The 26908-nt window shown below is 38.0% G+C and overlaps 2 protein-coding genes across 7 annotated transcripts in view; one reads left to right on the top strand and one right to left on the bottom strand.

Moving 5' to 3' along the window:
- Positions 1-6508, top strand: part of CDC42BPG (CDC42 binding protein kinase gamma) — a 135972-nt gene extending 129464 nt beyond the window's left edge. For 3 of the 4 annotated variants that reach the window (XM_072421345.1, XM_072421343.1, XM_072421342.1), the window contains 4 exons: positions 3040-3157; positions 3970-4045; positions 4168-4253; positions 5672-6508. In XM_072421345.1, the coding sequence (XP_072277446.1) occupies positions 3040-3157; positions 3970-4045; positions 4168-4253; positions 5672-5719 (328 nt within the window). In that variant the 3' untranslated portion in view covers positions 5720-6508. The remainder of the gene's footprint in view (positions 1-3039; positions 3158-3969; positions 4046-4167; positions 4254-5671) is intronic. The other variant, XM_072421344.1, reaches the window with a different exon arrangement.
- Positions 6437-26908, bottom strand: part of SCYL1 (SCY1 like pseudokinase 1) — a 37425-nt gene continuing 16953 nt past the window's right edge. For all 3 annotated transcript variants that reach the window (XM_072421349.1, XM_072421347.1, XM_072421348.1), the window contains exons 2-19: positions 24492-24632; positions 23325-23447; positions 22905-23122; positions 22716-22806; positions 22239-22394; positions 21327-21485; positions 18145-18252; positions 17464-17577; positions 16260-16415; positions 14506-14694; positions 14329-14404; positions 14026-14226; positions 10664-10794; positions 10299-10388; positions 9704-9964; positions 8741-8825; positions 8029-8191; positions 6437-6643 (exon numbers count right to left, since the gene is read on the bottom strand). In XM_072421349.1, coding sequence (XP_072277450.1) covers positions 8067-8191; positions 8741-8825; positions 9704-9964; positions 10299-10388; positions 10664-10794; positions 14026-14226; positions 14329-14404; positions 14506-14694; positions 16260-16415; positions 17464-17577; positions 18145-18252; positions 21327-21485; positions 22239-22394; positions 22716-22806; positions 22905-23122; positions 23325-23393 — 2229 coding nt within the window. In that variant the 5' untranslated portion in view covers positions 23394-23447; positions 24492-24632 and the 3' untranslated portion in view covers positions 6437-6643; positions 8029-8066. The remainder of the gene's footprint in view (positions 6644-8028; positions 8192-8740; positions 8826-9703; positions 9965-10298; positions 10389-10663; positions 10795-14025; positions 14227-14328; positions 14405-14505; positions 14695-16259; positions 16416-17463; positions 17578-18144; positions 18253-21326; positions 21486-22238; positions 22395-22715; positions 22807-22904; positions 23123-23324; positions 23448-24491; positions 24633-26908) is intronic.

Here is a 26908-nt window from a genome sequence, read left to right as displayed (position 1 = left end):
ATGGTCAGAATAAGTATTTGGATAATTGTGGCACAAATTCACACAGTTATCTACATGCTTGTTTCAGGAGTAATATTATTGTTATTAAACAGGATTTATATTGCGCCAACATATTACTCAGTGCTGTACATTAAATAGGAGTTGCAAATGACAAATTAATACAGTGACACAGCGACACAGGAAGAGAGGACACAGGAAGAGAGGACCCAGCCCCAAAGAGTGAGCGTGAGAGAATTAACACACAAAAGGAAGGGAGATATGCAGTGGTGGGAAGTAGTGACAGTTTCAAAAGACAGAGAAGATGGGTAGGCAAGTTTTAAAAAAATAGGTTTTGAGTGCTGTTTTAAATTAGCAGAAAGTAGGAGCAAGCCGAATAGGACAAGGAAGACCATTCCAGAGAGTTGGGGCAGCTCTAGAAAAGTCTTGGAGCCGTGCGTGTGATGAGGTTATGAGTGAGGAAGAAGGTTGTAGGTCATCAGAGAAATGGGGAGCGCGGCTGGAGGAGTATTTTTTTTTTTTTTTACCAGGTCAAAAAGGTAGGTGGGACAAGAACTGTGGAGGGCTTTGAAGTCAAATCACAAGAGCTTGAGTTTGATTCTAAGGTGAAATGGAAGCCAGTGAAGAGAACTGCAAAGAGATGCAGCAGAAGAGGAGCGGTGGAAGGAATAGATGAATCTGGCTGCAGCATTCATAATTGCAGATTGTAGAGGAGAATATGGGGTTAGTGGAATACCAGAGAGGAGGATGTTACAGTAGTCCAAACGTCAGATGTACAGATGTGTACAAGGAGTTTGGTGGTCTCACGGGACAGGTAGGGGCGGATTTTGGAGATATTGCGTACGTGAAAGTGACATGACATGGAAATGTTCTGGATATAGGGGCAGTGTTAACAGTTAGGAATATGTCAGGGGCAGATTTGGAATTTGGGGGGGGATGATTTCTATTTTATCCAGGTTGAGCTTCAGGAATCGGTCAGACATCCATGATGAGATGGCCGACAGGCAGCATGAGACCTTATCCAGGACTGAAGGAGACAAGTAAGGAGTGGACAGATAGATTTGAGTGTCATCAGCAGCCAAAGGAGGAAATAAGACTACCTACCGAGAGAGGAGGTGTACAGAGAAAGGAGAACCGGTCCAAGGACTGACCCTTGGGGAGGAGGGGAGGAGAGTAGGAATTACCATTGAAAGAAATTTCAAAGGAGCCGTCAGACAGGTAGGAACCAAACCAAGAGAGAGCAGTGTCACATACCAATGGAGTGCATGATTTGTAATAGAAGGGGGATCAACAGTGTCAAAAGCAGAGGAAAGATCAAGGAGAAGGAGGAGGGAAAAGTTGCCTTGAGACTTAGCTCTGATGAGGTCATTGGCCACTTTAGTAAGGGCTGTTTTGGTGGAATGGGCAGCTTGAAAACCAGACTGGAGAGGGTCAAGGAGAGAGTTGGAGCTCAGGTAATCAGTGAGTCTTTTGTAGACAAGGCGCTCAAGAAGTTTGGAAACACATGGGAAAAGGGAGATAGGTAGTGAGGGGTCTAGTGAGGGTTTCTTCAGAATAGGGAGACTTATAGCATGTTTGAAAGTGGAGGGGTAGATACCAGTAGAAAGGGAGAGGTTGAATAGTTTGGTTAGGGCGGGGGGCAGGGTGGAGGAATGGGCATGGAGTAGATCAGAGGGAATGTGGTCAAGTGGATAGGTAGTAGGTGGAGATAATGAGAAAAGAGAGGAGACTTCATCCACAGTAACAGGGCTGAGGGTGGCCAGCGATTACATACTGGTGGAAGGGGTGGCTATGGTCAGATTGGCCCGGTGAGCAGAGACCTCGTGTCTGATTTTGTCAATTTTATCTCTAAAGTAGGTGGCAATGGCTTGGACAGAGAGGGTTGTTGTGGGGATTAGGAGGGAGTCAGTTGTTGAGAACAGGCTGCGAGGGTTGGAAGCTTGAGAGGAAATGACAGCGGAGAAATAATTTTGCTTGGTGACAGTAAACTCAGTGTTAGCTTGGCTTCAAAAGTATGACAAACTACTAAAAATCTGCTTTAGATCCAAGCTATTGGGATTCTTGGCAATTTACATAATCTCTCTGTGAAAACATAGGAGTGAGCCCATTATGTAAAATGGACTGCAATACACCTATTGTGTATGATACTTTTTTTATTATATAATGTATTGCACCATTTGCTTAGATCTATGCATTTTATTGCATTAAAACTAATGTGTGCTGTGATTGGCATTGCATTGGGTTAAAAAGAATAGCACCTAAATGTGGTTAATGTGTTGACATGTGTTTGCAGTAATGCACCAGTGCAAACCTTATGTTTTAACTGCATTACTGCTTCTTGCACTGTGCATCCTTAAAAGAGTGATTCAAAAACAAACTAAGGTAACCTGTCCAAAAACTGTCGCTATTCTGGTTCCTTTACTTTATTTGTAACCTGGAACTTTATATATGTTAAGTAAAACAAAAAAATGTTTTGGGGAAAAAAAAACAGACTGAAATTCCAGACTTCATTCAAATGACAACAAGTATTCTGGTGCTTTTGTCTGTGTAAGCTAGACTCTCCTTAACTTTCCTGTTTCTATATCAAATTTTGTGGAGGAAAAGATCCCAGTTGTGCCAAATGTATCAATAAAACACACCTAGTGGTTTTAACTGCTCCCTAATATTTAAATTGAACTTTATTGATGACTATAAAGTCATTGTTTGTATATTTTAATTTCTTTACTGCAACTGCCCTTTTCTGATTGATATGAAAGTAGGTGGTGGTCACATATTATAGTCAGAATGTATTCTTTTTGCACAACTAATTCTTTTGTAACAGAATAAATCCACTTACTTGTTTGCCACAGAACAATGGGAAATCTGACATCACTCTTCCATTAGCATATTAGTTTAGCAAAATACTGTGCCTTTGCATTGTAGCACCACTTTTTTTAGTTAAGTTAAAAAAAAAGTTTATTTTATGATGCTTGTTCAGGTAGTAAGATATTTTTTAATAGTTGCTGTTTTATTGTAGTTAGTTTTTTTTCTGGTGTCATGCAGGGTTATGATGAAAGATCCACAACTCAGATCAAAGCTAATCTCCAATCCTAAGAACTTTAATCATTTGGTACATGTTGGTCCTGGAGACGGAAAGCATCAGCTGAAAGACTTGCCAATAGTAAGTATTCATATGCACTTAGGCTTATTAAACTATCCAGCACTGTGTAGGAGAGACTGATATTATCAAGTGATAATTGATTCTAGAATTGAACATTTTAGGTGTTCATTCATTGTGTGATTGACAAAACAAAGATTCAATTTGGTTGGATTAGGATGTTTGTTTTTTTAGTATGTGTTGAATTATGCCTCACTGTAGGTAGTTTGTGCCTTTGTATATTTTCACTGTGCCCTATATGTCTATGGCTTTAGTACCTCAATAGTAACAATATGTTGGGTTTACTTTTATCTACAATGTAGACCCAGCTTCTATTGTCACTCCATGGCCAATGTTCCAGGATGCACAGGATGTGGTGCATTCCAGATAAGGAAGTACCATTCACATTTCTTTATTACAGTTGGGTGGTCAAAGGTTATATGTACTTACAGTGGTTATCCTTTAAGAATACTGCCTATGAAACAAAAATCCAAACATATAATAATTACATAATTCATTAAAGTACATAATTCATTAAAAAATTAACATTTTTGTTTTGCCAATCATATGGATATAAAAATGAGATAATTAAAATGTTTTATATATTATATATTGCTTTATATATTTTTATGTATATTTTTTAATCTTATATCTAACATGAGGGTTGTAAAACATAAATAGTTTTCTATTACTGATAATAGAAAGCTTACACTTTTTCATAAACAGTCTTGGGTGGCCAACAGATGGCTGCATAGATGTATTTCTATACAAGTAAAAACTGCTGTTTTTAAAATAAATGTTCTCCACAGTGTCCTCCTACAATGCTTCCCCGCCAGGCACAAGAGAAAAGAAATAGTGGTGGACAAGATGGACCTGGAATAGAAAGACCTCTGTTTTCTAGTAGTGACACTGGTAAGTCGGTCATGTCATCACTTTCTATAAAATTGCTTACATACATACATACATACATACATACATATGTTGTAGATATACAGCCACAGCACCAGTTTCAAAGGTTTCTTTGTATGTTCTAGTAAAGCGAACCTCCTGCAATTCCCAGTCAGAGGATTCTCTTTCTTCACCTCTTGGCCTCATCCCTTCTTCTGACATGATGAGTGAGGTAAGATGATCCCAGGTGTTTTTTATGGTAAAACAGACAAAATATGTTTACTCACAAACTTGTATTAAGTATCGTTGCACAATAAATACTGAAGTGCTGCCATCTCCGTGGCCTCAAGTGTAATTGCAGATGAATGCCACTGTTTGGACTGTTTTCTCTGGGTTTGGTGCACAAACATTATAGTAACCTGCATGCAAAGTAACCATGCGACCACTGCTATGTAGTATTGCAGGTTTGTTAATGTACCTAGGTCTAGAGAGAACCCCTCCACCCAGCAGGGCAGGAATTCAGGCCTCCATCCTCCTATTACATGTTTGCACCACATTAGAGACTCACAAGGTAGTAAAGCCAGTCCAGGATTAGAATATCCCTGTCCAATAGCAGATCCTTTTTGGCTATTCCAGCCTTTTAAAAATTACATAACCCTTAATATTATTTTTTAAAACTGCTTTTAAGCTACAATCATATTGAAGAAACCTGTGTTAACTTACTGCTAAAAAAAATGCTATTTGCCTGGCTATCACATTGTTTTTATTCATGACATAGAACAAGTACAGAGCAAGTGAAAATATAATTTCCAATGTTCTTACTCCTTTTGGGTGAGAGACCATCAGATTCACAGTTCGAGCCAACTATAACAAAGAGTTCTCTCAAGAGCCTTCATCAAACCTTCATAGTAAGTCATCAGTTATCCCTCATGAACAGCCAGAGCAGTCATTATCACTTATGGGTTAACCTTGCACAGGCCATTAAATTAGAGCCGTCTGATCCTAGTCCTCCCAAAAAAGAATCAGAACTCTGTTCATTTGAAGTTCCTGGACTGTGTGTGACACGCAAGGGTAATGATTGGGCAGCCCTGTTCAAGAACCTAAAGTTATATAATATACACTGAGCAAATGCATATATTTGTACAACAACCCCCTCTCCCCCAGTAACAGTTCAGGTTACAGTTGTAGAATATCAGGAAAACATGCACCTTCCATGTGTTGTGCGGTAAAATGTGTGATCTGTTACAACATGTCTAATAAGTAATATGCTCAGGCATATAGTATTACATGGTGGAGCAATTTCTGTGGTCTTCTTTAAAGTAAAGAATCAGTCAATAAGGTGTAAAAAAAAAAATAGGTGTAAAATACAAAAGAGTATTAAAACAAAACAGCTTCTTCTATATCACTGGGGGCAGCCAATCCATAACGTGTGGGAGGTCAAAGGTAAGCTTTAACACTACCTGACTACCCAGCCTCCTGTCAATGGCTCAGCAGCAATGTGCAGCAAGCATGTCTGTGCAGTCATTAATACACAGACTAAACATGACAACCAGGGTACTAGTATTTTGAGAAAGAGAGAGGTAGCCATACATATGATTTATACAGCTTTCTTTAAACTGTAAGATCCTTTGTCATATCATTTTTTTTCAGATTTCTGACCACACTAGTCTTTTAAACCTCTCCAATACCTCATCCTAAAGATTCGCCTTCCCTTTGTATACAGTGAGGTCTGTTCTAGTCACTGCCGAATCCAGGAGGTGAATGCCGGATCCGTGAGCCAAACTGCTGAAGAAGGAACATAAACCAAAGCCATTCTGAATTTTTATAGTAGAAGACCCGTCTATGTAAACTTGTGGAATATTGAAAATGATGCCAAGTTGTACAGATTTGTATCATTGCTAGTAATATTGAAGTGCTTCATGTTATAGTGACTTTTATAAATGTCATTTTTGTTAAATTTTATGAAGCAATTTTTGTTCCGGACCACACTGGTGGGGCTTTCAGATTTTACATTGACAGACATCATGTCAAACCTTAAGTGATAAACTTGCAGGTATTTTATTACATTTTAGAAATTTACCTGTTAAATAATGAACTTTTTTACCCTATCTGACAAATTTTTAAACATATTTTTTTTAGTTCCTGACTATCCCAGCAAAAATGGATCTAGACTCACACTGAGCTTTACCTAGAATATTTCTAAAGGGAAACACTTGCTAATGTTTTCTTTTTGATACAGTGAAGGTTTAGTCAGCAATAAACTGATAATAGAATGTCCAATGGTTATGTGGTCTATTTAAAACCCTTCAGTTCTCACTGGAGCTTGTATTTAATGTTGTGTATATCTGAAGAATGGAGGAGCTGGGTTTTTATGTTTTGCTGATCAGTGGCTTTCAGTAACAAATGTAAAGTCAATATGTTTTTTGGAGTTTATTATGTACAAGGAAATACAGAAGCAGTAAATAAATTCTGGCTTGGAAAATGTAATTTTACTTTTTAGCTGTGAATATACAGCACTGTATTTAAGATAAAAATGTATACAACATAAATATTACCAAATCTCAGACCATGTCCATTTATTTCTTTAAAATGTCACATCTTTCTAGGCCTTTGTTCTGCGTCCTGTCAAACATACAAAAGAGAAAAATCAGTTAGAAGGAATGACTTGAATGAATCTGAGACAATGTACAGGTCTTCATATCATATTTCTGTTACCCATAACAGTCACATACCAACTCTTAAATGAGAATGAAAGAGAAACTGAATATTTGCTATTTAAGAAATGTTCGGGCAAAAAGTACCTGTGTAACTACTATAAGGCTGACGATTTTAGCCTCTGCTTTTCTAGGGGGAAAAAAATGTGTTTAAGAGCTGCTCCAGACATTTGAACCTAGAAGTGACAGTTCTTAAACTACTAAGAACTGTCACTTCTAGGCTCAAATATCCACTGTCATCTCTGCTAATTCTGATTTGGTTTTCATTCAATCTGAAGTAAATTCTATCTTTCTATCACAAAGGCTCCAGTGCAGAGACGCCGAGACTAAAATTTGCTAAAGCAAATTAAAATTTTCACTAATTTTGTGTGAATATTCACTTTAATTACGCTAAGTTCCAGTACCCTTACTTCCTCTGCAAGCTGGTGGATAATTAAAGTAAATGTTTTTATAATTTATCATGAAGATTCACAACTCCTTTGGTAACCGAAACCAATAGGAGCATTACAAATTAATGTGTTTGTCTGTAAATCATACTACAAACGTTTTTACATGCATATACAAAAAAGCCTAAAATTTGTATAATTGTACACACACCCATACACTACACAAAGTCTTTTACCTTTGCCTCTGCAATAAAGCTGCGTACACACGGCAAATTTTTCTCGCCCGATAATCGGTATCGGCCAATTATCGGGCGAAAATCTGCCGTGTGTACAGTCGGTCGTCGTCCGACGACCGTCCTGGCGGATCCATGGACGATGGACGACGACCGATCCTAATGAAAGGGAAGGGGAGAGCGCGCAGCAGGGTGCCGCTCCGTCGCTCTCCCCCTCCCCTCTCCATAGAGCATGAACGGTGCTGTATGTACAGCATCGTTCATGCATTGTGCAGTCTTTTCTCGTTGGAAAGGATCGTGAAAGATCCTTTCCAACGAGAAAAATTGCAAGTGTGTACGCAGCTTAAGTCCCTTTGACTTCTATGGGATGTTTCTGCCTGGGTAGACATAGAAGTAAAAGGAGCTGTATTTACACAAGCAACAAATGAGCACTTGCAGCAAAGAAATATTAACACCAGTCTGCAGCCCTCAATGTATATTGGTAAACATTGCACTGTGGATGGACAGGATGCAGTGGTGTTCAGAAAAGAAACTGGTATCGCACCAGCTCAGCTTTATTCTACGTACCTGCTAACAGGACGTATAAATGAGCTTATTTCTGATAAGCAGAGATTTGTCAGTAAAAATAAGTTGTAAATTTTCTGACAAAAATACAGAAGCATTATTGTACGTACCACCATTTTTCCATATCAGCTGATGTATTTCTGCTCCATTAATCCAGTTTCCTTACTCCTAGTTTTAGGGGTCCTTTGGCCACTCTCCTTTCTGCTCGTTTAGCTTCCATCTCTCGCTGTCGTTCTTCTCTTTTCTTTCTTGCCATTTCAGCTTTGGTCAGGCCTTTTATTTGTGACAAATACAATTTTATTTACCAAAAAACAAAACCCCTCCCCCATTACCATAAACATGACAAATTTATTTGTTTTTCTTTATAGAAATCTTGTACCTTTTGCTGTGTGCAAAAGAAAAAAAAGGTACAAAGGCATGGGCACAGCATAACAGACCTAAGAAATGCCCGCAAGGCTGCCACCTAAAAGACCTAACAGGTGAGAGTATTAAAAAAAAAAAATAAAAAAATAGCGACCCAACCAAATTTTTTTTTTTTTTTTTTGTTAAGTTGTGCTTTACCTGAATCTCTTTAGAGAGAGAAAGCACAAGAGCAATTCAATTGTCTTCTACAGTGGATCTACAAAGCACACCACATCTCACCAGTGCCTGTGTAGGATCTGATAGCGTGGAACCCAGAGCCTTAGGGCATTTCCAGGTTTTCCCCATAATTCCCAGTTTAGCTAGCGGGGGTATATCAAGTTCAATTTCACATTTAATTTTCAAATGCAACTTATAAATAAAAACAAAAATCATCAACTCCATGGGGCCACTTTATCTCACCTTGATCTGCTTCCACAGATTCCCAGTTGTCATCTCCTCCCCAGTCTCCACCGCCATCTTTCATGTTGCAACTTTCATCCTGTTTCTGCACAATATTAAACATTAATTCTATTCCTATTCTATTCATTCCATGTATTTAATTATATCCTAAAACCTAGTCATCCAGTGCATTCCAAGTTTTTGGTTCTTAAAGCGTCCCTGTCGCTTAAGATGACAGGGTCTCTTTTGAAAGGAGCCTGGGCTGTAAAATAAAAATATGCATGTATATTCTTCTGGCATATTACTGATATGAGCAGGCAGGAGGAACCACAGAGTGTAAGGAGCAGGTGAGTATTCACAAGCCAGACAATTGGAATGCCTCCTGCAGCAGTGATATTGGAAGACAGACTACAAAAGGTAAGAAGAAATACTGACTGTTCTTTTAGAGTCCGGGCTTACACAGAACAATACCATACCATGTAAAATTCAGCTATATAAAATACCTTTTGAGCTTAACTTTTAAAATTCGCTTTTTGCTACTTTAATAGGACGGTACCACATCATTTACAGAATCTGACATTCTGTGGCATCTGTTCTAACTTTGTTAGGATTTGTTTTTAGTCAATGTGAAGCATGGAAAATCTAACCTGACATGGGAAGTTTCAAAACACAATAGCTATCTTTCCTATTTACAGGAAATGGCCAAAAAAGAGCACTTGTCTGTCTGAACACCTTCCAGTCTGAAAATGCTTCTATGAATTTAGTCATGTAATGATCATCATATGAATACTAAAATAATTGTGTGTACAAAGAAATAACCAAAGAAATAACTGTACTATATTCTACAATACATATTCTTATAACAAAGTAAATATATTCATATAATTTAGGATACAACAGTACTGTACTAATGCTCTATGGACTTCATATATGCACTTGGTAAAAAGCATATAGTTTTTTTGTTTTTTTTTAGGTTACATTTACCTGATTTGTTTTCTCTGAAGCCACGGAGAAGAAATCCACATGTTTCCCACTACCACCACTGCTTACACTGTCCCAATTGTATTCACTGGCTGCTCTTGTACCTTCTGGTGGGGAGAAGGTAGATGGTGCCCCGCTTATAGAACTGGAGACAGGCTGAAAAGCTTCTTCCCAGCCCCAACTTTCATCAGCAGCAGAGATTCGAGTATCAGTAAGCTGGTCACTCACAGTATTTGATTTTGATTTGAAAGACAAATTTATAGCCTGAAAAGTAGTCCAATTGTTACATATTACTGTTAATTCTGAACTGTGTGGGTAGTTTACCTGTAACTTGGTAATTTATTAACTATGCATCATACTCTGCACACAAACTGTAGTTTTAAATCAGGCTGATCTTGAGAGTGCTTATAGACACAGCACAAAATGCCAATGTTTACAATAAAAATATAGAAAAGTAGGCAATACCTTTTGTATGGCTAACTGAATCTTCAAGCTTTTCCTTCTTCAGGTATGGTATCATACAAGTAAACAGCCTAATGCGTACATGGCCTCTGCTCAAGAAGCTTGAGAGTTAAAGGTTGTGCCATGATGCTCTTACCATCCTTTCCTGTGTCTTTTTACTACTGCTCTGGCCCCAGGCTGTATCCCAGTCATCACTTTCTGTTTGTCCTTTTTTTTTATCTCCATCCTGTGTACAAAATGTATTGGATACATTGTAATCAACAAATAAAAATCCTACAAACTAGAAATTTAAATATTGTGAAAAAATATCAGCATTCCTGGCTAAATCATCTGTTTTGTTGATTAATAAATTAAATAGTCAGAAAAATATATTTACCTAGTTTTAAAAACAAAAAAAACAAAAAACAACTCCAACAACACTATTTTCCAAAATTTTGAGTTTGGTCATCTTGAATGCAATATGTTTTATGTATCTAAAGCATTTAAATTTTGACTCCTTACTTCCAAGCTTCCCCAGTCTTCATCATCCCACCGGTCCAGAGTATTCTCATCAACCTCATTTTCATCTTCAGGCTCATAGCGAGATGATAAAGACATTGTGGCAACAGGCGGTACTGATGCAGGAACAGCATCTAAATCAGTACATAAAAGCATTGTGTTTTTGAATTTTACATTCATAAACGCACTGAACTATAGGCAACAAAAAGTCATTGCCAACTGGTACTTGGTAGGTATGAAAACACAGACTTCACAGTGTGGAAACAGAGGGGGTTAACTAGGTCAGGGATTGCAAGGACACAGAATAATTCAAGATCAAGTTGGCCATGACTTTTAGACAACTATTTACATATTCAGTTGACTAAACCGGAACCTGATCAAATACAGTTAGGTCCATTAATATATTTGGACAGAGACAACTTTTTTCTAATGTTGGCTCTGTACATTACCACAATTCATTTTAAATGAAACAACTCAGATGCAGTTGAACTGCAGACTTTCAGCTTTAAGTCAGTGGGTTGCACAAAAAGATTGCAAAAAAATGTGGGGAACTAAAGCCTTTTTTTTTTTAACACAATCACTTCATTTCAGGGGCTCAAAAGTATTTGGACAAATTAAAAAGCTGAAAATAAAATGTTTTTTTCTAATAGTTGGTTGAAAACCCTTTGCTGGCAATGACAGTCTGTAGTCTTGAACTGGAATTCAATTTGAATGGACATCACCAGATGCTGGGTTTCCTCCTTTTTAATGCTCTGCCAGGCCTATACCACAGTGGCTTTCAGTTGCTGTTTGTTTGTGGGCCTTTCTTTCCAAAGTTTAGTCTTCAACAAGTGAAATGCATGCTAATCTGAGTTCAGATCAGGTGACTTGACTTGGCCATTTAAGAATATATCACTTTGCTTTGATAAACTCCCTGGGTTGCTTTGGCTGTATGTTTTGGGTCATTGTCCATCTGTAATATGAAACACCTCCCAATCAATTTGGCTGGATTTGAGCAGACAGTAGGTCTCTGAACACCTCAGAATTCATTCGGCTGCTTCTGTCCTGTGTCTCATCATTGATAAACACTAGTTTCCCAGTGCCACTGGCAGCCATACACACCCAAGCCTTTACACTGTATTCTGACTCTGTCATAAGGCTATGAGAAAGACTCAAAGATTATCTTATATAGACATCCGTACTGACCGTACTCACACACAGATAACGTCCTCAGATAGCTTCAACTCGGCTGCAGACATGTAGAAAGATTCCAATAGAGGTTTATGTTCTCCAGACAGGAAATCTTGTAAAATACAATCATTACAGCAGGTAAAAAGGGTATGGTTTGCCAGGCTAAACAGCACAGGTAAAATACAGCATGAAAAATGGCTACTACCAGGAAGGGGAAGTAGTAGTTCAGAGGTTGACCTGGTATGCACACAGCTAACAATTACATCAGTGCAACAAACACATATAACCAAACAAAAAGACTGATTTCTAAAGTAATGAAACATGACACACTGCCTCCTCCATGTTTTACAGATGATGCGGTATGCTTTGGATCATGAGCTGTTCCACGCCTTCTTCATACTTTTTTCTTGCCATCGTTCTAGTAAAGGTTGATCTTGGTTTCATCTGTCCAAAGGATGTTTTTCCCGGAACTGTGCTGGCTTTTTTTTAGATGTTTTTGAGCAAAATGTCTAATCTAGCCTTTTTATTCTTGAGGCTTATGAGTGGCTTGCATCTTGCAGTGCACTCTCTGTATTTACTTTCATGCAGTCTTCTCTTTATGGTAGACTTGGATATCAATACGCCTACCTTCTGGAGAGTGTTGTTCACTTGGTTGGCTGTTGTGAAGGGGTTTCTCTTTACCATGGAAATGATTCTGCGATCATCCACCACTGTTGTCTTCCGTGGACGTCCAGGTCTTTTAGTGTTGAGTTCACCAGTGCTTTGTTTCTTTCTCATGATGTACCAAACTAGATTTTTGCCACTCCTAGTATTGTTGCAATTTCTTGGATGGATTTTTTCTGTTTTTGAAGCTTAAGGATGGCTTGTTTTACCTGCATGTAGAGCTTCTTTGACTGCATGTTGTCTATTAACAGCAAAATCTTCCACATACAAGCATCCCCCCCCTCCCCCTCAAATCAACTCCAGGCCTTTTATCTGCTTAATTGATCATGCCATAACGAAGGAATTGCCCACATCAGCACATGAAATAGCTTTTGAGTCATTTGTCAAATACTTTTGAGCCCCTGAAATTAAGGTAATTGTGTAAAAAAAAAAAAAAAAAAAAAAAAAAAAAAGGCTTTAGTTCCTCACATTGGTATGCAATCTTTTTGTTAAACCCATTGAATTAAAGCTGCAGTTCAACTGTATCTGAAAATTGGAAAAAAGTCTCTGTCCAAACATTTATGGACCTAACTGTATGTGTTGGATGTCAGTAAATCTTTAATATTAAAAAGTTAAACATGTAATGTAAGTGTACACTAGCATATATAATATAATTATATATATTATATGAAAATTTATTTGTATTGGACTCAATACAGCTATTTTGTATTAAAACCAATACAAAATTATTTGAATTTTCCCGCCAATTCTCCCTCCCGCACCGACATCACTGGGAAACCCCAGAGACCGTCTCTGCACTTCGCGGCTGGAGATCGGAGGGAGAAGACGTGTCCCCAGAACCTGCGGGGACCAGCAGGACGACAACAGAGCAGAGTAAGTGTTTTTTTTCTTGGGTTAAAGCTACACGAGTGTGACTCGGGATTACCGCTATTTGCAGGCAAAATCCACCCCCAGTCACACTCAGGTTTACTGCTGGGGGGGTTAAAACATATTCTCTTGATCATGACACCCGTGATACAGATACCGATGTTTACAGATATTTGGTCCCTGTGGATCCTATTTAAGGATAGGTCTCAATACCTTGAAATACTCAACCAGGACTGGCTAGACTAGTTCTCTTCTCGGTGCAATAACTATGCTCTTCTATAGGCAGGGCCTCCAAATGCCATTCTTCTTGCTCCCTCGTTTTCATACAGGTTGAGTAATGCTCTGTGGTTATTAATATGTTGTTACTACAGACAGGTGTTTACTCAATGGTGTTGCATTCTAAGCTTCTAATGTAATAATGACTGAAAGGTTTTATGCTTTTTACTTGTTGGGTTTGGCATAAAATCCTACTGCCCTATTTTGTTCTCCTATGCACTCACCCTTCTCAAAAAATACCTTTATTAATTTAAAAATAAAATCTCTTGAATACTTTTTCATTGTCATAAAAAAGTCACGTTTCACGAATATGCTTTAACTAGAGCGAGCTCATCTGTATTACTGGCAGTAAAACCTGTGTGTGCCCTGGAGTAGAGCAAGACATTTACCTGGCTTACTGGCTTCTGCTGGTGCTGGTGTCAGAGGTACTGATGGGCTTGGTGCTGTGGTCTGTGCTAGTGACACATCTGGTCCTCCTGCTGCACTAGTCCGTATGAATTTGGAGGTAAGGGAGGAGACTCCGGTGACAGCCCATCCAGCCCAGCCCCCCACAACACCTGGGCTTGCCAAAGCTGTGTGTACATCTTTTTCTGTAAAAAGAGTGAGATACTTAAAAAATACAAGATCTGTTTTAAGGTTTCTATGTTACTGAAATTTAAAAATCACATAAATAAAAGCCATCTCTAGCTTACCAAGTTCTGCTAGCTGTGATGGATCCTCTGACAGAGATTCCAGTTTATCCAGGAAGCTGCGTATTGTTTTGAACGCCTGGGACAGAATAAATAAACATGACACAGGAAAAGGGTAAGATATCCAGCTTTGTCATTCTTTTGCCTAATGAGGAACTCACTTCCTTGCATTTATCCTACCTGATCTCTGACACTCTTTTCTGGATCCATTGTGACATTACAAAGAACTGGTAGGATCTTCCCAGCACAGTCATTCATTGAGTAAAAGTTGTGAGTAGCAGCAAAACCGAGAACTCCAGCAGCACGTGATGGATAAAAGGGATCCTTAGTGGCTCTAGTGAACGCTGATATAAGGACCCGCTGCCGTGTCTGTAATAAAAATTCTACATTAGCATGCCATTCGTTTATTTGTATGAATATGATATTCTAACACTCAGCAGAAAGTTACATAGAGTAGGTCACGTTCGAAAAAAAGACATAAGTCCATCAAGTTCAACCACTACAGAAGAAAACATATCCCAGATATACCGGTATAAACCCTATGGATATAGTTGGTCCAGACAAGGCAAAAAACCCTGGTACAATTTGCAATAACGGGAAAAAATTCTTTCGCGATTCCATGAGGCAATCGGATGTTCCCTGGACCAACGGTCTCTGTTATCTTTTCTTTAAAGCCTTAATACCCAGTTATATTCTGTGCTTCTAGAAAAGCATCCAGCTTTTTCTTAAACTCCCTGGCTGTCTAGTTAGGTCAGTATTTTTATGTCAAAAGCGGTACATTGTTTTGTGTGGAAATTTGTTCTTTAATATTTTAGGCCTGTATTTCTTAGGAATAACTCCCAGGTATGATAAAATTTGAAACATAAATCATAAATTATAATATAACAAATAAGTATAAATATTAATTATAAAAAAAAATTGATAATTTTATTAATTTTTTTTTTTTAATTTGTCCAAACGGGGACAAGAATAGATCAACTTTATTTAAATAAAATTTATTATGTATAACTTTATCACTGTGATCAATGTTTTAAAAGCAGATTATAATGTAATCTGCTTTTAAATTTCCCATTAGGCCATGCCTCCCCAGCATACCGACGCTTCACTCTTCCTAAGTAATCCTAAAGCTGAATGCCGGTGTCCTGACAAAAAAAAACTACACGTGAAAAATAACTGCCAGGGAGTGGATAGCAGTGGGTGTGTACAATGACCTAATTGTCAGGAAAGTTTCACTTTCACTTTGTGTATGAATGCAGAATGTCATCTACTGCAGCCTCCGGGTAGGTTCCATCTCGTCCTCCTGTGTCACTGTCTGTATTGGTCTATCTTTTGCAACCCCTATTTAATGTACAGCTCTGTGTAATATGTTGGGGCTAAATAAATCCTGTTTATTATTATTATTATTGATAAAAAAGTGTAAACTTTGTTTTTGAAGTAAGTCATTTTAAGCCCTAAAAAGCAGACATCACATGATATTAGTATTGCCTTTCTTAGCTGAAGTCTCTCTCTTCCGTGTGAATGCCGGATTTAGTCAGTTGGGCAAGCTTAAAACTGGCCTCAAGTACCAAAATAAACATGCATTAGGGAGGCTTTTCAGACTAAAAAGGTAATAGCTGAATTCTTGTGGTACTCGCCCAATTCTTAGTTTTAAATGGCTGACGAGCTGACTAGGTTTCCCACACAAAGAACATACATATTGGGGTTATTTATAAGGGTATTTCACGCAGTATTCTCACAATTTGCATCCAGGGTTCATACAATTTTCCAATTAAATCTAATTGGAAATAAAAATGTGTGGGAATCTAAAAACATTTATAGTATACCCCCCCCTTATAATAGCAGCAATAATTTAAACTAGAAGTCCATGGGAACATCCTTAAAACATACAATATGCCATAATGAAGATACAATACTATAGAGAAATATTCACTTACAGTGGGATTGAGGTAGGAAGCAATCTTTCCTAAACACACAGTTGTGTTGCACCGGATTGGCCCCTGGTCATCCCGGGCCTGAAGCCGGGCAAAATGCTTCATCAACTCCACGTTCAGGTTGTTTTCATTTAACTTGGGAGCCAGAAGCAACATGGACTACATAAATAAATTAAAAAAAGCTTTACTTGAGTATATTTATATTACATCACCTCCCTTCCTGCATAAATTGAATAAAGAAAATTTTGAAGTCACATGACAGCTAAAGAGCAGGGGAAGTTTCTTTTTTTACCATCCCTATCTGTAGCACATCTCACACTAAAATTTAAAAGGGAAGGTTAAAAAAAGGTGAAGAGTAGAAGAAACTTTAGGTAGGCTTACTTAAAAGGCAAGTAAAAACAGAGGGTATAAGTTTTAAAGTTTTTTCTGTGCTCATTATACATACAAACTGTTGGAAACTATTCACAAGGTGTCTGTGCACATGGTTACTTACATGCAAAGCTCCCTGTGAGCCTCAATGTTTGACAAGCTTTAGTATGCAAATAGGGACCTCCAATCCAGGACATATCCCTCACCTAACCTACCTCCGTAATATTCGGTTCATTCTTGTATTACAGACCAGTAGTAGGTCAATTTTGACCAAAGTTGCTACTTACATATTAGAGCTAGCTAAGCTTTGGGGCTTAAAGAGCTACTCAGTCATTTTTTTATTAGCATCTCCTGCTTTTTGGCATTGTCTGGATGGTAAGGTTAGCTTTAGTAAACATAAATTTCACCAGAAATTTGGTTTAAAGTGAAGAGTGATTGGAGGACCTAAGGTTAGTTATAATTGCTACTGTAAGATATCTAGAATGGTTCTTTATGTAATCATCTGCCAAGGAATTTTATGTTCCTGTCCAAATACAAAGAAAACCTTCCTATGTAAAAAAACTCAACACCAATCATCTTCCATCCAAAAGTATAGCAATCCATTTTGGTGGGAGTCCTCCTTTAAATGTGGATAACAGAGAAAACATCAAAGTATTCCTGATGACTGAATGGCAAATATACAAATCCACAACTGATCATCAAAAGAAGAAAGAAGAAAGTGATACATATATATGAAACATGCTGCCTAAATTTATTGAAAGTTTAAAGTAACTTTTATTTACCATCTGCTGATAACTTGTAATACAAGTAGAAGAAAATATCACTATAGGGGCATTACCTTCACTGTCTGTTCCCGGATTGCAGGATTTGTATCCATAAATCCATGAACCACATGGGGGAAGATCTGTGCATTGACTGTAGGCTCATTTAGGTACTGGATGAAATTCTCCATCTGACCCAAGCAAAATAAGGAAGAAAAGAAAAGATGAAATGTTATCAGCAAAAGAAAACAAAAACCAACACTATGATAACTTACATTAAAGCCAACCACCAAGAAAGATAAAATATATACCTTGTTTAAGAGAAAATTATATTGTAGTAACTTTATTCAACAGACCAGTGGTCCGTTGTGTGGACCACAAAAATTACCAGCTCCTGATCGCGCATGCACGGGGAGCCGGGTGTCAATCAAAGGGGGAGAAACCTCCCCGTAGTGATGTCATTGTGACATAACCCCGCCCACTCTCTAATCGCAGAGCCTGGGACTTGTACAGGGGACATGGTCGGCGGACCGGGCCAGTGTGCCCTGCCAGCGGGGTCCTTCTCCTGACCCCGCCCTGGGCGGGGGTGGGGGGGGTTGGGGTGTGTGGATGGGGGGGCACCGGCCAAAGCCGAGGATCACCAAATCTTTCTTGGGGACCACCAGTTGGCGACCACTGCAATAGACAGGTAATCAATTGCCATAACAAATATGAATGTAGAACCTAGCCAAATTAGGCCAGCAAGAACTGGTACTTGCCTGCTGCAGGAGTCTTATCCTCATAGCTCTGTCTGTAGAAGAAAACATTTTAATAATGATCGGAATGATCTTTTGTTGATATTCTTCTGCATTCAAAAACTTTCCAATCTATAGACGAAGGAAGAGAATAGGTTATACATTATCTAACCACACATTAGGTTTCTAGGCTTGTGAACGCATTGCCATGTTCCATATACTATAATATAACCTAACTTATCAAAAGGAGAGTTATAATGGACCAGATACATATCTGGCACAAATTAGAGCTGTAATATTGCACTTCTAATAGCATTTATACCTTTCATAAACAAGAACAACCAATGAAGCCATTATCAGACAATCAGAAAAACAGAATGTAACAAGCAAAAAAGGATTTTGAAAGACCTATATCATTGCAAAACTATATTACGTTTCATTTGCTGGTAGTATTTTACAGCAGAATGGTATTGTTATTATCATAGAAAAACAATAAAAAGGAACTCTCAGTAATGGTAATATTTACAAATGTCATTGTAACAAAAACTTTTTCTATAATTGATAATAAGGACATAACACACTTCTTCAAAGGAAATCACACAAAAGCTGGATGTCAGGGACCTCTCGAATGAACAGTACAAAGGGTGTGAAAAGAGGAAAGCTAGCAAAATGCCAATTTCATCTACAACAGTGGTGTTCAACCTTTTTTCATCTAGGGGCCGTTGTTAAAACCGTTGCAAAGCCATCAATATGATACTGTATATAATGCTCCCCACTCACCATTCATGTACCAAAGAGCAGAAACTACACCATACAATGTGTCCTGTCAGTTATAGGGGGCTGCTAACCTTCTTTGTAACCCAAAATCTCTGCAATGGATACTTTTAGAGAAATGCAATTCACGTGACAGATGTTCTTACTACTACATCTTCAGTTCCTACATCTCCCCGTTTCTGACAAATTAGGGTTCACACGAGTCGTAAGTGGCCAACTAAGTGTGACAGGTATAGTTTTTTTGTATCTTGTGATGGCGCTGCAGCAAAAAAAAAAAGTTTAGGGGAGTTAGCCACAAGTCCCCCACTTATCCTACATTATACCTACAGCTCCCCTTTCAGGAAAAATTGGGGTTCAAAGAACATAAGCGGACATTTATATGTGACAGGGCACCATGGTTTGGTAGGAGTGATAACATTTTAGTGGGGAGGGGGGTAGCCAGAAGAGTCCCCCACTTATCCTACATTTCCCTTTCTCTACTGTTAAAGAGAAATTCAGGTTCATAGAGAATACCTGGATAGCTATATGTGACGGGATAGCATGATATGATGGGTATATACATTTTTAATGGGGAAGGAGGGGACGACAAAAAAAAATTTTTTTCTATTGGCTCCCATATTTCCAGTCACCAAAATCCCTCTGTTCCAGAGAAATTTGGGGTTCAGAAAAGGGAAGTGTCCAGCTATGTGTAACAGGCACCCAACAAGCTGCTCAGTCCCTTGTACCACAGCGTTTGCAGATTTGACTCCAGGCAGCAGTGAGTGCTACTGAACGTCTCCTCCTAGCGATGGGGAGATTCTATAGCATGAGAAAGGGGTATTTGCACGACAACCTCACTGCCAGTCTTGGCATGATGTTTTGTGAACGAGCAAGTATATATTTGGGGCACCACAGCACAGAGCCAATTGACAGTACCCTAATGCTCGTTGCCATAGAAGTGGCATCTGGGGGTCGCTAATATGCAAACTCAATTTGGGGACCCTGGTCTTGAAATAGTGTGAAAAATATCCCTGCTTGTTATTTGGATTTTTGCTTGGGACCCTGTATCTGGCAACTTATGTTTAGGGGGTGAAATTTGGTTTAATAGCAGCCCTGTGCACCCTGAATACTTTTTTTTTATGATATTTGATGTAGGAGAAGGTTTATACATGGTGATAATGACATAGACACAGCTTCACTGCTGCTGCTGCTGTACGAGGGGTGGGTTTATCTCACAGTAAAAGGTGGGTGTGGAGCAGCCACAGCTGAGTGCCATATCTATAGTACACGCCCCCTCTCTCAGGGAGCTAACACTGAGCATGCACAGGAAGCTCCCTCTTCTGGTAGCACAATCTCAGAGAAAGAAGACGCCTATGCCCCCTTCCCCACCAAGCAGAGAGAGAATGAGGGGAGAGCCGGATCCGACAGCTTTACAGACTGGATGTGGCCCACGAGCCGTAGGTTGGCACCTCTGATCTACAAGAATAGTTTCTCTGAACATTGATTTTGGCATATCAAGATAGAAGTACATCAAGCAAGTAGATCAAGATAGCACTAAAGGTAATGTATGGCATCAAAGGATGTCTACTATCCAGATACTTTGCATGACCATGCAACAAACCGAAGGATAGTATGAAATATGAGACTCGATTGTTCTATTCTGTGTTATACAGATCTGAATAATACCAAACTGGGCTAACTATACGTTAACTATACGTTAGAAGCCTTTACTAAATTTACCAGGTGAACTTGTCCTCACATATTTTAATAGATTAAATCTTAACCTTCCTGGATACCAAATAATCCTTACTGACGGTTAGGTATTGCATCCTCTATCCTTCTTATACTTCAATAGCTAAAAGCCCATTGACTAAAACACTGAGAGGGTGTAAGAAACTAAGAGAATGAGAAATGGGGAAAATGAAAACAAAAGAACATTTGTTGAAATAATATTATCTGTTGAAGGGTTGTCTTGCTAAACCAGGGCGTATGGAAGCCCTACACACAGGTAAAACGTAATGGGTTCTAACCTTGCCCCATTTAATCCAAAACTAAAAACAAGGTTTTGTGCATAAAAACTATTTATATGACCATAGTTATGCAGAATTCAGGCGATGTCCCTTGGGCAACAAAACTTACTTACTTACCTGTTCACAATGTTTTTTTATAGTACACTGAATAGTGCAAATGTAGAATCCTGTAAATGTAGGTATCCTGGCATCCCCAGGGGCTGACGAGACTGAATGAACTCCCACATGCATGCACGGGAATTACATTATACCAGCTATCATGATCAGGCAGGTAAATTGTCCTTTACGAAAAAAAGGACCGACCTGGTTGCAATTTTTTGGTTTTGAAGGATTAGCCCTGCTTTAATGCCAACATTGAAAAAACACACCAGGTGGAAGTGCTGTGCACATCCTGTAAATCAAGCAAACATTTATAAGTCTCACCTTAAATAGGGGGGTTAGAATAACAGCGCCAGCGCTGCCAAACTCAAAGGCTGTGAGAAGCTGTGGAAGGATTTTATGGCGACAGAAATCTTCAGGAAAAGAGTCCAGATTTTCACTTAGCTGCTCAAAAAAAGTCTGTCGTTCAGCCGGGTCTTTAATCTATGCAAAACAAGAAGATAAACAATGCCAGTCAAAATGTGATAGCTGTATATCAAGACCCATATGAGGCTACAAAATAATATTTAAAGTAGACAACCAGCTTTCTTAAAATGTTTTTTACAAAAAAATATAACATGTAGGGAAAAAAAGTTACATAATTTGCTTATCTTTCCCTGGCATTCACCTGCAGTGCCTAGGCGAGAATAGGGTCATTCTCCTCCAGAAGACAATCCTGCACTGTATTGCAGCCTCATTACAATAACTCATATTATATATATATATATATATATACATACATACATACATACACACACACATACAGCGATATTCCATAATTTCAGCAAAGCCTATGTTATTTAAACATTTTTGTAAATTAAAAATTTGATTTCTTTTTAAAGCTTTTTAAAGGTCAACTTTACAATGTTTATAGGCAGATATTTTATTAATGTAATTTTGTAAAAAAATAGCAGTGTGAAAGTGCTAAAAAGAATGGAAGAAGAATTAGCTTTTAAAAACACCTAAAGGAAAATTAAACAGACATTTCAGGCAGGCTCTATCACAGCACTTCTCAAATGCAGACACCAAAGGTAAATATAGATTTTACCAAGCAACACTCACCAGCTTCACCACCAGTTTAAGGCAATCTGATATTTAATTTCTCACCATATTTAAACAACATCACAAAGAGGAACCAGAAGATAGGATCAGGGAAAGTCTTTACAAATGCCAAGGCATAACCAGACTGTAACTGACCTGTATCTCTTCCAGGAACAAATTTGTCTCCACAAAGCTGTTGCAAAAGAACCCACCAGGGGCTCGGCAGTTCTGTAGAAATCGTGATGGATTAGGGCGGATTTTAGGGGTGGCTCCAACAAGTTCACAGTAGTGAGGCACCAGTGATTTAGGGATCTGTAAATACAAAAAAAAAATAACTTATAAGGACCTTACGGTAAGTTATGTAAATAAATCAAATCAACATTGTAACTACATTCCTTTACTTAAACCATCCTGATAAAACTAAATGCAAATTTGAGGTATGAATTGGTAAATAAATATGTTAATTTGGATACAAACAGCAATGATGCAAACCTCTGCAGTATTGAAAGGCTCCATTTTTACCACACAATTTGTGGGTATTACTTGCTGCACTGGTATCGGGGAGGAAGCCAAGAGTAAAAGCTTAGGTAAAATGAGCCATTGCCGGTGACAAATACTATACTTTACACGGACCTTTCCAAGTGAACGCAGAGCAGTTGGACGAGGGAGAGGGCCATTAAAGACCTCCCAAATCAGACAGCCAAGGCACCACATATCAGCTGACCTGTTAGAGAGATTACTATGTCAATAATGAGACCATATCCTATGAGTAACACAGATTTTATTCAGAATTAAAGAGTATAATGTTCAGTTCACACATACCACTTCTCCCCAGGTGTTTTTGAGCGGTCTGACTTCTCAGGGGGATTGTACTTCTCCAGTTCAGGTCCTTTTCTGGGTGCACTTTCCTCACTACCAGCTGGGTACATAAAATCCAGCCCCCCCAATTTCCACTCACCAGCACGGTCCACAAACACTGATGACATGTAAACATTATTGTGAATGAGGTTACCATCATTGACCAGGAAACTTAGAGCTTTCTAGATGCAAACAAAAACCACATGTTATTTAGGAGAACATATACCATCATCAAAAGCAATTATGAAAAAATATCATAGGACTAATTTAAAAAGCAATGGTATGGCTGCTTATAAATATGCCCCTCTGTCTCTAAGTTTTTATTTAGAACTGTAAAGCCCCACACAGTAATAAAATGAAATGATGATAATGACAAACACTCACTACTATTTGGTGCAGACCCCAGGAAATCTCTAACTCACTGATCACGCCATTATTACTTCGGGATTTCATATATGTTCCCAGTGGGATAACTGGTTCTGTCACTATATACAAGCATTTATCAGTCTGCAGAGAGAGAGGAAAAAGAAAGTTTAGTTTTTCTTTAATTTTTAACAGAAGATAATAGAAATTCATAATGTTGCAAAATGGTAAAGTAAACTATCAACTGAAAATGTATGTGAGCTGCCATTTCTGACCTGCTTTTTAAAAAAAAAAAAAAATATGCTTGCCTGGTTGGTCCTTTGATCCTTTTTAATATTAAAAAATCACTGACCCGAAATGAGTATGCAGCTTAGGTGTTCAGCCAATTGTAGCACAACTTCCCCACAGTTATCTACATGTACGTTTTAGGTCTGTGACTGAAACTACTGTTAACATCCAGACAATTACCATTCTTTAGATGAGTTCATCAATGACATCTTACATATTCTCTCTCAAGTCTGCTTTAATGGAATAACATTTTCTTTACATAACCCATAAGGAAAATTTGACTAATAAGTCAAAAATGTATTAGAAAGAAAACACTAGTAAGATTTAAAACGTGAAACTAAATAAAACTTTTAAACAGTTTAAACAGTTTTAAACAGTTTAAAAAAACCAAAAACTGGAATTTTGGTTCCATGGGGTAAAAGACTGGTCAAATGAGCCTCTTGGTTTTCTTTTACTTAAGAACTTCTTGCGCTTTGATGCTCCACCAAACCCATGCACATATACATACATCAAAGGCTCTGGCAGAGGGTTTGGTTTATCAGGTACACAAATACTTTGGGAGAATCCAAGGTCAACATATCTGTATATCTCTTTTGGTTGGACTTGTAAATTGCTGACATGGCTCTTCTACATGTATTTTGATAAAATTGCATGAGATACCTAAGCACTGTAATGACAACAGAACAGATGTGCATTAAATTGTTTTTTTAGAAGTATATTAGGGCCTGCTTGGGCTGCTAAATTTGTAGGATGAAGTGAGACTAAAGCAAAACATATACAGCAGCTTTAATAGCAGTGAATCAGTTCAGGGGTCACATAGATGTATATGCTTCTAGATGTTGCTGCTTCTAGAGTGGTTATATGTTCCAAAATCAAAAGAGAACTCAAGGAACAAATTACCTCTAATCCATCCACATATGAAAGAATATTTGGGTGTCGCAATGTCTTGATTCTTTTTAGTGCGGATTTGGCTGCTTGCGTCTGACCATCTGCACCCGGATGGATATCATAAGTAAATACAGACACTAGGTCACCACCAGCCTGAAGAAGAGACATTTATTCATATAATGAACTGTAACACAAAAGCAGCAGTCTAGCATTACAGCTTTCCAACATACCAACCTGAACAATGCTACAATCAGCAGCCCAGCTCAGGTTGCAAAAGCAAGGAAATGAACACATTTTCACTTACCGTAGCAATAAACAGGCATTTGATGCTGTAATGAGTATGTAAACAAATGTCTGTTTATGTACTAAATCACACCATTTTTTTGGTTTATTTTATTATTACATTGTCATTACTTCACTACTTACTGTATAATCATGATCACTGACATCATGAATGCTGTGATAAAAACATATTCCAAATTATGTAAGAGCCCAAAATGTATTCTGCCCATTTTATTTTGTTTCTTTATGTATTTTTTAACATATAAAACAGTCTGAATCAATACATATAAAGGGACAATATACAATTTTAGTTCACTTTTTTTCTTGTTATTGTTATATTGCACGGTTAAAATACCTTCCAAAGAAAAATATAAAAACCTTTAATGTATAGTGTATGCCAAAATAGAAAAAAGAATTCACTTTCATTAGTGAAGCTGGGTGATCCAGCAAACCTTGAATGGATCTGATCCAGGATTTAAAACATTTGCTAGCAAATTACTTTGAAGAAATCCATTCCACGTTTGCTGGATCACCCAGCTTTACTGATGAAAGTGTACTTTCTCCTACCCTATATTGTCTACACCTCAACCAACATCAAACTAGACCTAAAAGCAAAAACAAACTCCAAACATAAACAAGAAGGTATTGGGGAATATAAGTTAGCACTATTTAAAAAAGAAATCGCCTTTAAAAAAAAAAAACATTTAAATAAATCAGAACAGGGCAAATCATTTCTGTAAATAGACCTGCTAGAAAAGAATTTAGTGAGAGAAGGATAAGAATGATGGCAGATTTTCGTAGATTTTGTAGCTCATACAGATGAAATAAGAGTGTTTCGTGTAAATTCTGTATTTGACACGAAATGCTGTTTAAACCCAACTGAACCACTAAGCTACAAATTGCTCAAAAAAAAAAAAAAAAAGTCGCAAGTTAGTACAGTAAAAAAGTAAAACCTTTTTAGTGAAAAAAAGTAGAAGAATCACTGTAAATGAATTACTTGTTTCATATGGCCTGAAGCATGGAGGACACTATGTTTTTCTTCAGCCAGCCTGAAGTATAAAATACTTATCTTATCCAGCACTATCAATGCACATGAATGTAAAGCTCAGATGAACTTTGAGTTTAAATCAGATACTCCAGGTCTATAGAAAGAGAAGGTGTAGAAAGTCTCACAGAATAGTGGTTTAGACTCTACCCTGCCAACATGATGCAGAGTTGACACCTGCATTGTGTGTGTGTAAATAGTTTATATACACGGGTCACGCTAGAATGTATTTATAGGAATCATATCGAAAGTTTACTGTGGGACAGCCTGCAGGCTCAACATTAATTTAGTGTAGACCAAGAAAATAAAAAAAGTTGGGGTTAAGGCCATGTTTTCACCGGAATGAAGTAACTCTGAAAAGAAAATCAACTACTTCAGCAATAAAAGATGTGTTAACAGAAGTGAGCATTAATGATAAAGCATCTATGCTGCTGCAATTAGTACCATATACAATTTAGAAGTTATTGCCAGAAATGAAGCCTTGTGTGGAGTGCACACTGCCATGTGTTTTTTATATGTCATGGATTTCACTGAAAAATGCACACACAATACAACAGGCAAGTGTAAATCTAGTCTTAGTGACTGCAAATATGCAGATAAGGAATCTTGGCATCATAACTGCTCTCCTCCACCCAGGATAAACCCTGTAACCTCTGCCCTGGCTGTGCCCCCACAATGGCTAACTTCCTCCATCCTAGCTGTGACTACATGCATCCTGACAAATTCTTTCTATTTTGACTTCCACCCAACAATGGGTAACCTGCCCATTACATATCTATCCACCACTTACTGCCCATTACTTGTCCACCTTATCTGAATGCCACTGTCTGCTTATTTTTAGTACTATTTAAAGTTGACCGATATATGCATGTTGTTTATAATATCTGCCTGCCATTGGTATTATCTACAATACATACCATTGATATTTGCTTGTTGTTAATATCTGCCTGTTGAGGGGATTATCATTCTTACTTGACCTACCCACTTAAGCTTGAACAAACTCTGCACCACCCACTTTAGGGTCAAACAGCCAGACAGCACCTTCATTATGAAGTTGAGAACTACTTTTGTAGGTTACAGAATATAGTAAGACCCTAGGGAG

Source organism: Pyxicephalus adspersus, chromosome 9 (assembly GCF_032062135.1).
Source record: "Pyxicephalus adspersus chromosome 9, UCB_Pads_2.0, whole genome shotgun sequence".
NCBI classification, from domain to species: Eukaryota; Metazoa; Chordata; class Amphibia; order Anura; family Pyxicephalidae; genus Pyxicephalus; species Pyxicephalus adspersus.
The sequence above is the reverse complement of the archived record's forward strand: the minus strand, read 5'-3'. Positions and strand labels throughout refer to the sequence as shown.